Genomic DNA, 16,744 nt, shown 5'->3' with positions numbered 1-16,744 from the left:
GGGGGGGGGGGTTGGGGGGGGGGCTGGGTTTGATGGCCATCCTCTTGGATGTGATTTGCCTCTGCAGGCCAGGAAGAGTGGAGGAGAGAGGAAGGTACCAGGGACTAAGGAAACCCTAAGACGCTCACTTCTGCCGCTTCTCTGATATGATGGCCTCCCTTTCGGCTTCCAGGGCCCGCACTTCCTCGCGAGGCCGCCGCCTCCGCCGGTCTGTCTTCATCAGCGCCTCCTGCCGCATCTGCTGCCGCTTGTAGCTGCGCTGGTAGGCAGTGATGAGCCTGCGTAGCCGGGTGGTCAGCGTGGAGGTGCTGGGCCAGTACAGCTGGCCTAGCTCAGTGCTGCCCTCGCTGTGCTTGCCTGGGGAGGCGGGGAGAACATTCCTGAATATGTAGCTATGACCTTTGCCATAGGCAGGGTTTCCCATCCAAACAGGATGACTTGCTAACATTCAAATGATAGCCTGGGAAAAATGATGGTGGTGCTCTCTTAATACTTTCCTGTAGCCCAGATGGTAAAGAATCTGCCTGCAATGCAGAAGACCTGGGTTCGATCCCTGGGTCAGGAAGATCCCCTGGAAAAGGGAATGGCAACCCACTCCAGTATTCTTGCCTGGAGAATTCCATGAACAGAGGAGCCTGGTGGGCTACAGTCTGGTATATGGTGCCCAAAGAGTCAGACAAAACTGAGTGACTAACACTACTACTAAGGAAGTATGGAAGTTTCATATTAGTATGAACTTATAAACCATTCTTTCTCAACTCCTTAGGGGGGGAAAAAAAAGCCAAGTTCATATATCAATCATACATAAAGAAACATACTTTGTGCCACAAACTACATGGTGATAATGCAATACAATAATCTTGAACATAAAAACCAATCATATAATTGTTACCTAATGATTTTATATCAGGGAAAAAGTAGGGTAGTAGTCTCAATAAACTGGCAGTTATTTCAGATATTTAACAAATTTCCTGCTTCCATGAGCTATGTTTCTGTAGATGCTTAAGAGCTTTCATTAACTGGTATAAATCATAAATATATAAATTGTCTTTGTCCAAAAAAAGTTATTTTATCAAAGAGATTGAACATAATGATTAACCAAGAATCAGCAGGAGTTCTTCACATCAGAGAGCAGTAGATGAAATGGCATTTGGAGACACCACCCTGGTGAAGGAACTGCAGCCTGGCCATGGGGCCTGGCCTGAGTCCCACTCCTCAGCTCTGCTCCCCCCAGCTTTCAGAGTTGTACCTGGGGCGCGTATTTCCATGGGCTCTTCCTTATCTTCCGGAGGAGAATTTGCAAATTCCTCAAAAGCAAAGCAAGAAAGACAAGTTATTTTAATTTGGGGTTCTATTTTGCTTTGTCTTTTAAAGGAAAGGCCGTTATCTATAAAGTTTAATAAGTCTTATATGGGCATATAATATTTTACTGGGGCCATAAAACTGAATGTACTCAAGTTCTTACATCTATTTCATCCTTGAACGGCGTTCTGGTTGGTTTATATTCTGGGTCTTCATCTTCTCTATCAAATTCTCCCCTGTATGAAATGTTTTTAAAAAATGTTTAAATCACACTGATTATCAAGACACCGAAGGAGCCTGATAAAAAGGAACAGCTCGCCTCATGCTGCTTTGAATTCTGAGCCTGACATCCAAAGCGACTCTGTCGGTATTTAAAATGTGCAGCCATGAGGGGCGGAGGGTGTGTGTGCACGCAGTGGGGTGTGTTCGGGCGGGGGGGGGGGGTCGATGATCATTTGAAAAAGACAAGTTACAGATTATCTAGATCCTATATTGTGTTTAAATAGTCATCATGATACATAAACAGACTATACTGGTAAACACCGCTCAAGTCCAAATCAGATGCAGCACAGCGCGTGGTGTTGTGTAAGGACTGAACCCTGCCAGTGGATCTGACACTCTGACACTGACATAAAGTTTATTAAAATTTTAAAGTGTCCTTCTTACCCGTCACCGCCATCTGCTAGCATGTCTGTTCCTCTCTGCTCGGCAGCGATGGCCTTGGCATCGGGCATACCAACTCGTTCCAGGAAGCACAGCGCGGGGTCAGCTCGCATGGAGTTGTACTTCTCGTACCCTGCGCCGTCCCCCCAGCCCAGAGAGGACACACACAGAGACCACGAAGGCCCGTCACTCACAGAACCACAGCATGGCTGCCTCACACCAAGGTCGTCTCTTTATAAGATGATGGTTTATGCCCTATTTAAACTAACCAGGCTATAGTAGCCCATTCTTGGAATGCTCTTCCCGGGGCAGATTTGGGGGAGGGGGAAGGCAGATTACATTTTCACGGATATTATCAGAATGACCTTAGTAAATACTAATGAAAACACAGGCTCAGGGTAACTGCAAGATGCCCGGGAAGAGGTCTGACCCTGTTGTCCCCAAGATCTAATTTTGCTTGGCATTTAAAAGGCCGCATAATGTTCTTCGATGACCTCTGCAGTGGTCCATCCCACCCTCCCTGTGAGCGGCTTCGGTCCTGCAGGAAGTCCACTGCCGGCTGATACATCCCTGTCTACGTCAGGCCAACGAACCTGTCTGATCAGGTTTAGGATGATGCGTGTCAGTAAGATGACACTGTTCCCTCTATGGTTTTCAAACTGCAATTTGCTTTTTGACTGCCCAGGTTGACTAGATGGGAAATGGCAGATCCCAACAGTGCACTGCGGGAAGATGGTTTTTGAGGCTGAGCTCACAAAACACGGCTGCAGTACACAAGCAGAACGGCTCAATTCAATTAGGGTGTGTACGACAACACCCCGGCTCCTAACTGCTGTAGAGCCGCCAGCCAAACTGTAATCATGAAAGGTTTTATAAGCCATCATTCTCCCCCTTAGTCAGGCTGGGCTGCCGAGAATACCTCAGCGACCTCCAGAGACTCGGGATTATAATCAGGAATCGTTCACTGTATATATCATGCCAGTTCTGCATCCCCGGCCTTTCAAAGTTAACAAGGCTGCGTCCCACTCAGGGGAGCCGCGGGTTCTCGGCACTGACATTTGTGAAATATTGCTTGGAACAAAGCCCAGGAGGCACTTGTACAGATTAATAGCAGAGGTTAAGCCCACCGTCCACTTTGACATGGGCTGGCAGAGCGCGCAAGGGGAGCCGTGCTGGAAGTAAAGTTTCCGAAGAGCTATAGGACAACTTGGCTATTATTAAAACAAATATGGTTTGGGTTCTATTTACAGCCAAGGAAGAAATGTTTTCTTCTCAAATACTCAACAAACATTCAAAAACAGCATCTGATATTTACAGTTCATATTAGATTTTTCGTGCGGGGAAACCGTAGACGCCAAGAGTCCTTTGGAACTAGCCTCATTAATATTATGACTTTGGAAAGAGTGTGCAGAGAGCTCTAAATAAAGACAAAGACACATGGTCAAGATGGGGTCTGATGCAGACGCCCCTTACCGTGCTTGAACACGCCAATGAGGAGGGACTTGTCTGCTTCCTTATCCCACCAGTCTGTGGGGACTTCCGCGTGGAAAGGTTCAGGTATCCACACGTCAGCTTCACTGCAAAGACAACCCCTGACGTGATATTTACAATAGACCCCACTGTTGGAAAAGAATGCTAAGTGAGGAGCATGACACTCGCTGCCTTCCCACGACAAGCACCTGAGCATCGTGCAGTGGGGTGGGGATGCTGGGGCGGTGCGAGCCAAGGTTGCAGGAAAGGGCAGAAGTCGGCCGCCTTCTGCTGGGACCAGAAGTAAACTTTATTCCACAGGACCCTGTTTTAAAGGTCACCTCACAAACACGAGTCATTTAGTTCACACCTTTTTGTATGTCCACACAGACCTACAAACAGGCTTCTCCCGATTCTCCTCATGTCCCCAGGCTCGTAGGACAAACACTGCATTCGAGATGCAGAAAGAGAGATGTGCTGAGGATGCAGGAGGTTTGAAGCGCGCCCCCCACCCGTGACGTGGACTCTGACTGCCTGGATGGTCACTGCGAGGAGGAACACAGGCGCGTACCCACCTGGAGTCGGCGCCCTCCAGGATCTTCTCTGCCTGGTCTCCTATCACTTCTTGTCTCAGGTAGTAGAGCATGCGGACACGCAGCAGGACCCTGGAGAGGGAGACGGGGGAGGTGGGGGGAAGTTCTTAACTTCGGGACTGTTTGCCAACAGTGGCTTTTGGCAGCTGCTGCTGTTCATCCATCATCCTGCCAAGGCTGATTAGCCATGCTGTATGGTAGGCTTGAAGCGTGACAGATGGTGCCACATAATCACCTCTGCGTGTGCTTTCTGCTGGCTTCCAACCGGCCTGCCTGGCAACCGCGCCCCCTGCACGGGAGGGCCGGCGCTCAGCCCGGCCCGGGCGCACTTCATTTAGTCCTACCTAGCGCAGCTTGTGAAGTTTAGACACGTAGCCCACCACTGCCTCTGAAGTATTGAAGCAAGTTTGTAAACAACTGAGCAGATGGCTTTCAGTAACTGTTCTGCTTCATTATCTCATAAAATTTCCTCAGCTGCTGCCTTAATACCATTTTTGGAAGCACATCACAAGTTGTAGGAATAAACGAGATATAAAATCTGGTTTTACTACCTGACAATAAACCCTCAATACAGAATGTCAGGTTTTCCAGATTATACAACTTTGCTTCCGAGGAAGGAAGATGGTGGTGGGGGTGGATCCTTGCCGGGCCACCCCTTAAGGGGCTGTACCCATGTTTTATTCCTTCTAGCTTACATAACCTGGAAGCTCAAGTTGTCACTTAACAAATAATAATACAACATCACAAAGGAGATTAAAGTGTGTCTGGTTTGCTGAAGTTCTGAGTCATTTTCAAGGAATTGGTTTTTAAAAACTCATGGAATTCTAGGAACCAAATTTTCAATCTCATGTGGATTTCTTCAATGGTGTAAACTAATTCTTTGGATAAAGCCCACCTGGTAAACACCCCAAGAACTCTCAAGTCTAGTGTCTCCTGGACCGGCCCTGGTGTGCATTCAGGACAGACACCTGAAGACCACCGCCTTGTCCACGAGTAGACAAAATCAAGTGCGATTCCCACCACACACTTGGAGAACACTTCTCAATCCGTGTGTCGCGTGTACTACCACTAGTTCATTTGATCCTCACAGTAACTCTAGGGCAAAGTAGGACAAGTTACGATTTCCATTTCCTAAGCTAACAGAAGACAAGCGACAGACTTCAAAGTCCCAGAGTCACTTTAAGCACGGATCACTCAGAATTAGGCCATCTGACTCCACCTCTTTGTACTGTCTCTAGGGATATGGACCCTGTCCTTGAACACATCAAAATGGCAAGTAGGGGTGGCTTCACCACGACAGACCACTCCTGATCACACACAGACATCCTGTGTACCACCTGCCCCTGATCGCACACAGACATCCCCTTTGTCACCCGCCCCCAGTCACACACAGACACCCCCTGTATCACCCACCGCCGATCACACAGACACCCCCTCTACCACCCGCCCCGATCACATACAGACACCTGGTGTACCACCTGCCCTGGATCACACACAGACACCCCATATACCACCTGCCCTGGATCACACACAGATACTCCCTGTATCACCCACCCTGGATCACACACTGACACCCCATGTACCACCTGCCCCTAATCACACAGAGACAACCCATGTACCACCCACCCCGGATCACACATAGACACCCCCTGTATCACCTGCCTGCCTGTCCAGCATGGGGGCTGCTCCTGGCCAGCCTGGGTTCTCAACAGGCAAAACACAAAGCTGTAAAGACCTGAATGTGCTCCAAGGTAAGAGATCTTTTTGGAAAACTGGTTTTTATTAAGATTTCTTTCTCTGGATAAGATTAAAAATTGACTGTGCCACACTGAACCTGCAGAAGCGAAGTCAACACTGTGGGCAGCCGTGCCCAGCATGAGCAGAGTCTGCAGCCCAGGTCTCCTCACAGAGGATGCTCAGCCAGGACGCACCTTCCACCTTTACCTGGATCTTCTTTTATGCACCAAACCTCAGTGCAGCATCAGTAACCCTAGCAGTTTCTCTCCCTTCAGGAGAAGACAAGGTTTTCTACCTCATGAGGAGTTTTAGTTTTGTGGATGGAGGCTTTAACGAATGATTGTAACTGTGAATGTCATCTTTCTTCTAGAGGAAAAAATTCAAACTCGTGTACAGGCAAGCTGAGTGCCCCTGAGGAATATATGGTGGGTCCTGGCAGGATAACGAGGTGATGGAAGGTGGCCTCGGACTCTAAGGGGTTTGCATGTGGTGAGTCAGGATGCCTCTCGAGTCCCCACTGTTAATCTTCATTCTGGTGGCTGGTCCCACTAGGGTCTGTTTTCTGGACGAGCATCCAGGTCAGGACCACAGGTGCACTGAACTGTCCCACCCCTTCCATCTCCTTCAACCCAAGACAGTTCCTGTCTTTGTCTCCTGAAACTTTTGAAGAGGACTGGCCGGATGTTTTCCAGAAAACCTCACAATTTGGGTCTCGTTTTTCTGACTGCTCATCCCAGAGAGGAGGTGGAGACATGGCCAGTTCTCTCGAGACCCAGGTAGGATGTGAAGAGCATGAGTTATAGCTCACGTACTAACCAGGGAGGGTGCCCTATGGAAGTCTGTGATTGACGCGGGAAATTAAAAACTGCTGTCTCAGCGAGGCCTGGGAACAGAAGCCTGCCCCCACACTAAACCCCTTCGGTTACGGTTTGTCTGAATCCAGAACTCCTAAGGTTATGGACCCCAACTTCACAGAAACTACAAAGAAATAGAAGTTTTCTAATAGCTATGAGTGGGGCGGGACTTGAAGGAGGACCACTATGCTATGACAGTAACAGTGGTTTCTGAGGTGCTAAGATGGTTTGAGGTAATGGTTTTGAAGACTCAGAAAGGAAAATTTTTGTCAGTCAAAATTTAAGAATCGTGATCAAAGATGGTCCCTGAAAGTACCATTACATTTAAAAAGGGATGAAAACCATGAGTCAGGACAACCCAGGAGAAGCAGGTGTTCTCTGGGAAATTATTTCACTGAGGCTTTAGACAACTCTGAGGGAAGACAGGCTTCAGACATGGGCGGGGGTGGGAGGGTGGGGGGTGGTCGAGAGCAAGGGCGGTGTCCCTCGACTAGCTGAGGGACCCTGAGTATCCGAGACTTGGTTTCCTTGTCTGGTAAAGGGGGATAAAAGAGCAAGATGACTCGTCTTAGACAATTCAAACAGAAAATCCATAGGAAGCGCTTGGCGTGCTGCCAGTAATAGGTACTCAGACTTTTGTTGCTGCGATATAGAGACAGACATTTATTGAAGCTCTATTTGACAAGTAAGGAAAGCGAGTCTGAGAGGATGAGAAGCTTGCCCCAGGTGGCCCCAATCAGGAAGGGTACAGATGTGCACTGGCTGTGCTGCTAAACCCCAGATACTGAAAACACACGCTCAGAGGAGGGGAAGCACCCACAGGTGGAGGTGCTCAGCAGCTCACAGAGCTCCGAGCAATGGAATTAATTCAGGTCCAGTTCCCTTCAGCTACGTATAATCAGGTTCTAGAAATAAAGGTGAGGAATAGGATTCTAAACCTCGCAGGTAAGAAAAAATGGACCCAACAACCGAGGAGTCGTGCGTGTGTGTGTGCACAGGTGCACATGTGCTAAGTCACTTCAGTCGCGTCAGACTCTTCACGAACCTACGGACTGTAGTCCACCAGGCGCCTCTGTTCATGGCATCACAAAGCAAAAAATATCATCTAAACTCCTCAGCCCCTTCATGGGAAGCAGTCAGTTGAAGGCAGGATTATATAAAGCTAACCACAATTCTCTAAACACGTTGGCTAAAACTCAGTTATCCACATGTCCACAGCACCATCATTCACAACAGCCAAAGACATCCATTAACCCAAGTGCCCATCGATGCATGGATGAATAAAATGTGGTCTATACACACAATGGAGTATTACACAGCCATAAAAGGGAACGAGCTTCTGTAGAAGCTACAACATGGATGAACCTTGAAAACATTATGTTCAGTAAAATAAACCAGCTACAACAAGGCAAATACTATAACAAGATACCTAGAATAAGCCAATTCTTAGAGACAGATGGTGGGACGGTGTTGTCAAGTGCCGAGGGCAGGAAGGGTGAGAAATCATTTAATAGGAACAGAAGTTATACTAAGGTCCATGAAAAGGTTTGGGTTCTAGACAGTGGTGATGGGCACACAGCAATCTGAATATAATTATTGCCAATGAACTGTATACTTACAAATAGTTAAAGTAGTAAAACTGTGTTTATGCATCTTTACTACTGCCCCCCTCCCCGCCAAAAATCAGCCCTCTAAAGTCAGGCTTCCACCTGACCTGACATCATGTTTCAAGAAAAAAAAAACAGTAAAGCTGCGCCACAAGAGTGCACTAGTCTTACTGATGGATATCTGGTGTATACGCATACTTGAGTACACGTACAGTTAAGAACCAGAAGGGCTGCCCGCTCCCCGCACCCGCCCTCCCTGACGTACTTGTTGCAATGGTGCTTCAGGTGCTTCTTGTAACTGTCCTCCTGGAACAAGGCGTCCGGGTTGCAGCCAGCCAGCCAGTCGGCATCCTGCACCACTGGGTGTGAGCTCTGGGCTTTCACCTTCTTGCCCTTCCTCCCCCTGGGCACCGGGGCTGACAAACCTAGAACCAGAGCAGTCATGATGATAATAACAATAGACACTGTCCACGACCCCAGTGACCGTGTCAGGGTCAGGAGTCAGGGACACGCAGGGTCTGGGGTGCCTCCGAGCTCCCCGGAGGCTCCCAGGACCCCGAGAGGGAGGTGCAGACCCACCAGAATGGTTGACCAGGGCCCGCGTCTGGCCATCAGCCGTTGGTGTGATGAGATCCCAGATGAAGCTCTTGATGTTCTCGTCCCCCCGGTAGTGGTTGAGGCAGTACACAAGGATGGTCCTGCAGATGGTCTCCACGTCCTGCTCGCTGAGTGGGCGCTTGTAGCGACCATGGGAGAGGATGTCCGTCCACCGCCCCCAGCTGCAAAGCAAATGTCCACATGTGGACGGTGCCTCCGACCTGAGACCTGGGGCTCTGGTTTCAGAGGCAGGTGGCAGCCTTAGGAGGGCCTGGGTCAAAACTAGCGACAGCAACATCAGGCAGTGGAAAAGCAATCCAGGTGCAGTAGCTAAACACACACACACACACACACAGCCGCAGGGTGGGAGCTGACACCGCGTTTCCAGCAGGGATCTGAAAGCCCTCTGCTTCCCCTCCTCGAGGGCGTGGTTTCCATGTTCTGATGCTGACCTGTCATCTGAGATGGAAGGTGACAAGTGGCAGGGGTGACCACCCCCACATCAGGAAGCTGGTGGCTGAGGGTGTGGCCACAGAAGCAGCTGAGCGTCTCCCGATACCCAGACGTGAGGTGGTCTGCTGGCTCACATCGGACCCTCGGCCCGGAGTGAGGAAGATTAACGACCAACCACACAGGAAGTTATTAGAAGCATCATTCATTAGAAGCATCATCCATCAACTTGAAGAAAAAAGTTATATGTGATTTTCATTTTGGTAAGATGCTCTGTAATGTGTTAAAAGGAAATTATAAGCACACCTCAATAATTAATGGAAAGCCACAAAAGATCTCCCTCTGAAACCAAGTCCCAAATATAAGCACTTACGTGTCCTCCTGTGAAACAGGGAGAGAAAGGGCCGTGGACAGGCCCCCACATGCAGCCCACAGGCAGGTGCCATGTGAGCACACCTTCCCCAAACTGCAGGTGCTCAGGGCAGAAATCAGCCCAGGCGAGGGGCCCAGCCTCACCGGTGGCTTTGCCTCTGCCCCACCTGCTCCTCCAGCTTCCAGATTTGTTCTCCCAGTTCCATAAACCACAAGCTTGGCCCTAGCCTTTGGGCCTTCGGACACACAGCTCTTCTTGCCAGAAACTCTCTTCTCCCTGTCCAACACCCCACCCTTACTCCTACTCCAGCTAATTCAAGATGTTTGTTCATGCCACCTCTGTGAAATGCCTTCTTTGATTCCCCCACTTAGAAGTAGGAAACAGCACCCGAGCTGCCTCTTAAAGGAGAGAGGACCTGTCTGCCTGGGGTGGGGGTGGGGGTGCCATGACCATCCTGCTCACAGTCGAGGAGGGAAGGGCTCTACAGAAAGACAGATAAGCATACCTTCCAGCTTCGGCAGAAATTAATATGCTCTGTCGCTAAAGTCAGCAGCAAAATTCTCAACTTTGACGGCTTAGATCATGGAAACAGGTGAAGTAGCAAAAGGGTCAGGTGGAGGGTCTCCACCTAGTAAAGACGGCCAGGAGTGAACCGCCGGCGCGTGGAGATGACGCGGAGAGGGGACCCAGCTACCAGGACATGGGACGGGCTACAGTGCATCTGCCTTTACTGTAAGCAACCACTGACCCAGCGTGCACTGTGCCTGCTGGCATCACACTCTGCCCTGAGGACAAAGAAGGAGCCCTAGGCCTCAAGGAGTCCTTCACTGGGGCTCCAGCAGGAAGGGACCATTAAGAGCAATCACCTGACGAGCTGAGTGTGACAGCACGTGCAGGAGACCCTTAGGGGTGGGAGGTGGGACAGGAAGCTGAGGTGATGCCCACTAGGAGGTCAAGTGCGGGAGGTGGTAGGCAGATCAAGTCTGGGCTGGCGGAGTCGGGGCAGGGCTGCTTGTGGAAACAGGGTGGAAAGAGCAGCCCTGAGTGCCCATGGGAAGACCCACAGGACCGACAAGGGCCAGGTAAGATCCCTGTCGGCCACGTTAGCAGCATGTCTGTGTTTCTTCTGAAACTAATGATGATCTATTAGAAGAAAAAAATCACAGAGCAGAAGTCATCCGATCTATAGAAACACTGTTTTCGTGGCAGGTTTTTCATTTGAGCGGTATTTGCTTACAGTCCCACCAGGTACGAGAGCATGCTTGTTTAGGAATTCTGATTTATGCCGAGCACACTGCCTTTGGAAGCCGTGTGCCATGGAGTTTCAGAGATGGATTCAATGTGGATCCTGAGATTGAGCAGGAGAAATACGACCCATTTAGATGGTTGAAATGGCCTCCACATTTCAGATAGGCAGGAAGAGCTTTACAAATGAGACCACTGCCTTTAACAAATTTTTATAACAGAAAAATGATGAAAGAGTACCAAAAGTGATGACAGAGTGGTAATTTTACGTGAAGGAGCCCTAGAAAAAGACTTCTGAGACTTCCTTCTGAGTTACTAGTGATCAGCAAGTGAATCTGAGTCTGACGTGATTCCTCAAAGGACATACCCCCTTCAAATCTCTGAGGATCTGCACAGCTTTGAGTTCTTTAACCACCTGGGTTGTGCCAAAAGCATTTGTGTCCTGGGCAGTCACAGAAACCCAAACATAAATTAGAGTTTTTCCTATACCACTTGGAATTCTAACCATTTTTTGAATGAAATTCCATTTCTCACGTGAGCTTGACTCACCCATAGACGAGCAGGTTCTTCTCAACTCGGAAGCACTCGCTCCTGGCATAGCCCTGGGACCTGTCTGGTGGCCGCCGCGGCTTTGTGCAGGGCTTCTCCTCTGAGTCGCTCTCCAGGTCTGAAAATTCCATCAGCTCGTCCTCCTTCACCGCGCTGTACAGCCTGGTTTGCTTCCTCACTCTTGGAGTGTCAATAACCAGGTTGTTCTGAAAGACAGCAGATAATGTGAAACTTCTGAAAAGGAAGCCCTGGGAGAGGTCAGACAGGGAGTCAATGAGACCGCTCACTCACCCTTCCGTTTAAGGCATCGATATCCAATTCTGCCTTCTTCGCCCACTTTTGCCAGAAATTTGGATCATCCAAGGAAATATCTGTCCTATTTCCAGATGCAACAAAGCTGGCCTAAAGGAAAAAAATGTTCATTACTTTGCGATGGTTTTCTCAGTGAAATGCAAAGCAGCTTTCACTTTCATTCACCCAAACACACAGTCATCCTTCCACTGTGTGCATGGCAGGTGTTATGGTCAGTGGGACTGGGACGAAGGACTGTCCCTTAGGCAGCTCACTGTCCAGGGGTTGAGACAGATCGGGAAATAAAAAATGGCAGCACAGCCTAATAAATGACAGGTGACAGAGGTGTGTACAGGTGCAGCCAACGTACGGAGGGGAGCCCCAGCCAGGCTTAGGTGGGGTGGGGGTTCCTGCTGGGAAGAGAGAATATGTCCTCCAGAACACAGTGCCCAAACCAACCACAGAACAGGGCTCCCCTGGTGGTCCAGTGGTTAAGAATCCACCTTGCAATGCAGGGGATATTGGTTTGATCCCTGGTCCACAGAGATTCCACATGCCAAGGGGGCAATGAGCCCTCTGCACCACAACTACCGAGCCTGTGCTCTAGAGCCTGGGAGCTGCAACTGCTGAGACTCTGAGTCACAACTGCTGAAGCCTGTGTGCCTAGAGCCCGTGCTCCACAAACAAGAGAAGCCACCACAATGAGAAGCCTGAGCACCGCAACTAGAGAGCAGCCCCTGCTCGCTGCAACTAGAGAAAGCTCAAGTACAGCAATGAAGACCCAGCAGAGCCAAAAATTAATTAATTAATTAAAAAAAAAAGGCCACAGAACAAGAAAGCAAGTGGAAATGTCCAGGATGGAGCATGTGCAAAGGCACAAGGGCGAAGAAAGGTGATTGTGTCACGTAGCCGTAGCTGGGGCTTCGGGTGGCCAGGGGGGTGTTGCCCAAGGTCAAGCTGGTGAGGCAGGCAGAAGGCGGGGCCGGCAGGGCCTTGTGTGTCCTGTTAGCAGAGTCCAAATTCCATCCTCAGGCAGCAGGAAACTCTTTGAAAATGGAAATAATCTCAAGAGGAATGAGACCATACGCAAAGTCACCTGTCAGAGGGACCACACCAGTGTCCTGGAGCAGGGGCTGGGGTCGGGGGAGTGCAGAACAGAACAGAACAAGCTGCAGCCAGGGTTTAGGGAGGGAATGGGGAAGATCTGCAGAAATGAAGAAAAGGAGACAGGCTAGAAGGTGGTCTTTAAAAGGTAAAATTAAAGGGGTTAGACTGTGAGGGCATGTAAAGGCTGAAGGAGGAGGAAGCCATGAAAACCCCAGCTTCAACTCTGGCATCTGAGAGGTGTGACTCAGGTGAAGAAAACAGGGGTGTGTGCACGTGCACACACGCATGCACAGAGGTGGAGGGGCAGAGATAATGACCCTGTTTTGGTACCGAATGAATCTTAAGTATCTGTGGGGACGGAGGAAAGAACCTGAAAAGAAGCTGAAAGATGTGAGGGAGAAGGTGTTGGGTCACTGAGCCCAGACAAGGAGAACCTTTCAAGACTGGAGTAGCTGTGCGAAGTGGAGCAGCTGAGACAAGTGGAGTAGTTTCAACAAGTGGAGCAGGTGGGACAAGTGCAGTAGCTGGGATAACTGGATATCCATATGCAAAAGAAGGGAGCTGGACCTCCATCTCATCACACACAAAAATTCACTCAAAAAGGGATCAGAGACATAGAAGTTAAGAGTGAAAACTGTAAAACTCTTAGAAGAACGAACAGGAGCAAACCTTTGCAATCATAGGTTAAACGATGTATCAGAAGCACACATGATAAAAGAAAAACATGGGTAACCTGGGCTTCTTAAAATTAAGCATTACTTTGCCAACAAAGGTCCGTCTAGTCAAGGCTATGGTTTTTCCTGTGGTCATGTATGGATGTGAGAGCTGGACTGTGAAGAAAGCTGAGCACCGAAGAACTCATGCTTTTGAACTGTGGTGTTGGAGAAGACTCTTGACAGTCCCTTGGACTGCAAGGAGATCCAACCAGTCCATTCTGAAGGAGATCAGCCCTGGGATTTCTTTGGAAGGAATGATGCTAAAGCTGAAACTCCAGTACTTTGGCCACCTCGTGCAAAGAGTTGACTCATTGGAAAAGACTCTGATGCTGGGAGGGATTGGGGGCAGGTGGAGAAGGGGACGACAGAGGATGAGATGGCTGGATGGCATCACTGACTCGATGGATGTGAGTCTGAGTGAACTCCGGGAGTTGGTGATGGACAGGGAGGCCTGGCATGCTGTGATTCATGGGGTCACAAAGAGTTGGACACAACTGAGTGACTGAACCAAACTGAACTGAAGAAAGGACTATGAGAAATATTTGCAAATTACCTAATGAGAAACTTATATTTGGAATACTTAAAACTCAATTAAAAAAAAAAAAAAAAAAACATAACTAAAAAAGGTTCAAAGCTGTTCAGAATATCTGAAGAGACATCTCCCCAAAGATTATATGTATCAATACTCGGCCAACAAGCACACGAATAGATGTTAAATAGTATCAGAGAAAGGCAAATCAAACCAGAGTGGGCTATCATGTCATACTCGGTAATAGGGTGGTCATTAAAAAAGACAGACAACCAAAAGTGTTGGTGAAGATGTGGACAAATTAAAACCCTAACCACTGCTGGTGGGAAGGGGAAATGGTACAGTCACTTTAGAGAAGAGTCTGGCAGTTCCTCAAAGGGTTAAACACAGAGTTACACAAGACCCAGCAATTCCATTCCTGGTATATAAGCACGCGAGATGAAAACAGACGTCCACACAAAAACTTGTACATAAATGTTCGGAACACCATTCGTCATAACCCAAAATTGGAAACAATCCAAATTTCAGCACCAGCTAGTGGATGGGTCAACAACAATCCAGGTCTATATTCAAGTGGTAAATAAGGTGGAGCCATAGAGTGGGATGTGGTTCAGCAATAAAAGGAAAGAAATTAGTGATAACGTGCTACAACATGGATGAGCCCCCAAAACAGGCTAAGGGAGTGAGGCCAGACACAAAAGGCCACATGTTGTATGATTCCATTTATATGAACTGTCCAGAGTAGGCAAACCTAGCGAGACAGAAAGCAGAGGAGTGGTTGCTGGGACTTAGATGGGGAGGGGGTGGGGGGAGAACTGTTAAAGGGTGATGGAAATGTTCTAGACTTAGATGGTGGGATACTTGTACATTTCTATATATGGTAAAGGTGCTGGATGGTACACTTAAAATAGGTGGTTTTTATGGTAAGTAAACTACATTTCCATAAAGTTGCTCAAAATGAAAGTGGAAAGTGTGGCACTAGGCTTGGAGGTGGGTGGGTGAAGCCTCAGAAGGGGCAAGGAGGGAGCCGGGGAGTGGGGGAGGGGTAGAAGCTGGAAGTTAGGAAATGAGTAGAGTAAGGCAGTAGAGCAGCAGGGTCAATAACGCTGTGTGGGTTGCTGGTGTGGTTTTTAGCTACAAAAGAAGTTATGGGGTTGCAGCCAGAGACGAAAGCAGATGGGGGACTTTTTCAAGATAGAAGTGAGATGATTGTTCTCAAGGCTTGATCAGGAATCAAGATCCCAGGAAAGGAGGAAGGTGATGAAAAAGCAGAGGCTCAAGAAGTGGAAGGGAGGGGGGCCAGGACACAGAGAGAGGACGAGGCTGGGGAGCCCAGAAGCAGGGACGGGAAAGGTGAGGGTGACTCCGATGCCAGACACGCTGAACATAAAGCACGTTTTGTGTGTCAGGGGCCCCAGGGGGATTAAATCACTAATTTCTTAACATGCGACATAAAGCAGCTGTTATGTGTGCTTCTCACGAGCGCATTACACAGCCTCTGTTCCGCTTCCCCAGAAGACCTGCCTCCTGGGTGGGTGCGCACCTTAGCAAACGTGGAGCCTTTGCCCTCGGACTCGATGGTGATGGTGTGGGTCCGCCGGAGCAGGATCTGATCGATGTCTTCTTCGCAGAACTTGGAGCCCTCGTCCTCCTCATCCATGAGCGCACCGTAGGCCCCCTTCCGGAGAAGATCCTCTATTTCTTTCTTAGAAAGCTGTTGTACCTGTGTTAGAGAAGTATTTGAAGTGATTTAGATAAAGGAAACCAACCCTGAATATTCATTGGAAAGACTGACGCTGAAGTTGAAGTTCCAATACTTTGGCCACCTGATGTGAAAAGCTGACTCACTGGAAAAGACCCTGATGCTGGGGAAGACTGAAGGCAGGAGAAGGGGATGACAGAGGATGAGATGGTTGGATGGCATCACTGACTTGCAAACTCCAGGAGATGGTGAAGGACAGGGAAGCCTGGCGTGCTGCAGTTCACGGGGTTGCAAAGAGTCAGACACAACTGAGCTACTGAACAGTAACAAAGAACTGAAATGTCTGGAGACTGAACAAACGCTTACTTTTTTCTCCAAGACAGTAAACCTCAATTATGACGAAGTAAATGTGACCAAATATGCTTAAAATATTGAGGCCAAAGGATAACCAGATGCGGATGGTTTCTCACTGGGAGCTAAACGAAGCAAGGAGCAGGAGTGAAGCAAGCAGGGCGAGGACAGCACGGCTTACCCCGTTGGGAGCATTCTCCCGTCCGCTCATGGACTGCAGGACTGCCTTGTCCAGACCCAGCTTCAGGCTGGCCTTGTCAAACATTTCCCTTTCATAAGAATTCCTGGTAATCAGCCTGTATATCTTCACAGATTTGCTTTGTCCTATTCTGTGACATCGAGCCTGAGCCTGAAAGAAAAAGGAAATGCATGGCCACCAGAGAAAGAGAACAAACCACTGCCAGTTACAAGAGCATCTGTTCTGATAAACAGGGGTACCATTCAACACTGGAGGGTTAACACGCCAAGAAATGACTTTCACATTATCCATCAATTGATTACCGGTTGGTTCATTTGCCCCAATCATGGGACACTGCCTGAGCGACGGCAGGATTTCAATTTATTGGTCTGATGTAGCGGAACGACTTTCTAAAGTGGGGGGGGGGGGT

The 16,744-nt window shown here is 48.8% G+C and overlaps 1 protein-coding gene across 1 annotated transcript in view; it reads right to left on the bottom strand.

Moving 5' to 3' along the window:
- CHD7 (chromodomain helicase DNA binding protein 7) overlaps positions 1–16,744 on the bottom strand; it is a 130,380-nt gene that overhangs the window by 14,535 nt on the left and 99,101 nt on the right. Inside the window, 12 exon segments of the mRNA XM_010839000.1 lie at positions 129–357; positions 1,250–1,307; positions 1,466–1,538; positions 1,969–2,098; positions 3,439–3,542; positions 4,011–4,100; positions 8,492–8,651; positions 8,806–9,005; positions 11,441–11,646; positions 11,732–11,842; positions 15,627–15,806; positions 16,318–16,485. Of these exon segments, the coding sequence (XP_010837302.1) occupies positions 129–357; positions 1,250–1,307; positions 1,466–1,538; positions 1,969–2,098; positions 3,439–3,542; positions 4,011–4,100; positions 8,492–8,651; positions 8,806–9,005; positions 11,441–11,646; positions 11,732–11,842; positions 15,627–15,806; positions 16,318–16,485 (1,709 nt within the window).

This window comes from Bison bison, unplaced genomic scaffold, assembly GCF_000754665.1.
Source record: "Bison bison bison isolate TAMUID 2011002044 unplaced genomic scaffold, Bison_UMD1.0 scf7180017864108, whole genome shotgun sequence".
Lineage (NCBI taxonomy): Eukaryota > Metazoa > Chordata > Mammalia > Artiodactyla > Bovidae > Bison > Bison bison.
This window is presented reverse-complemented; position numbering and strand designations above follow the sequence as displayed.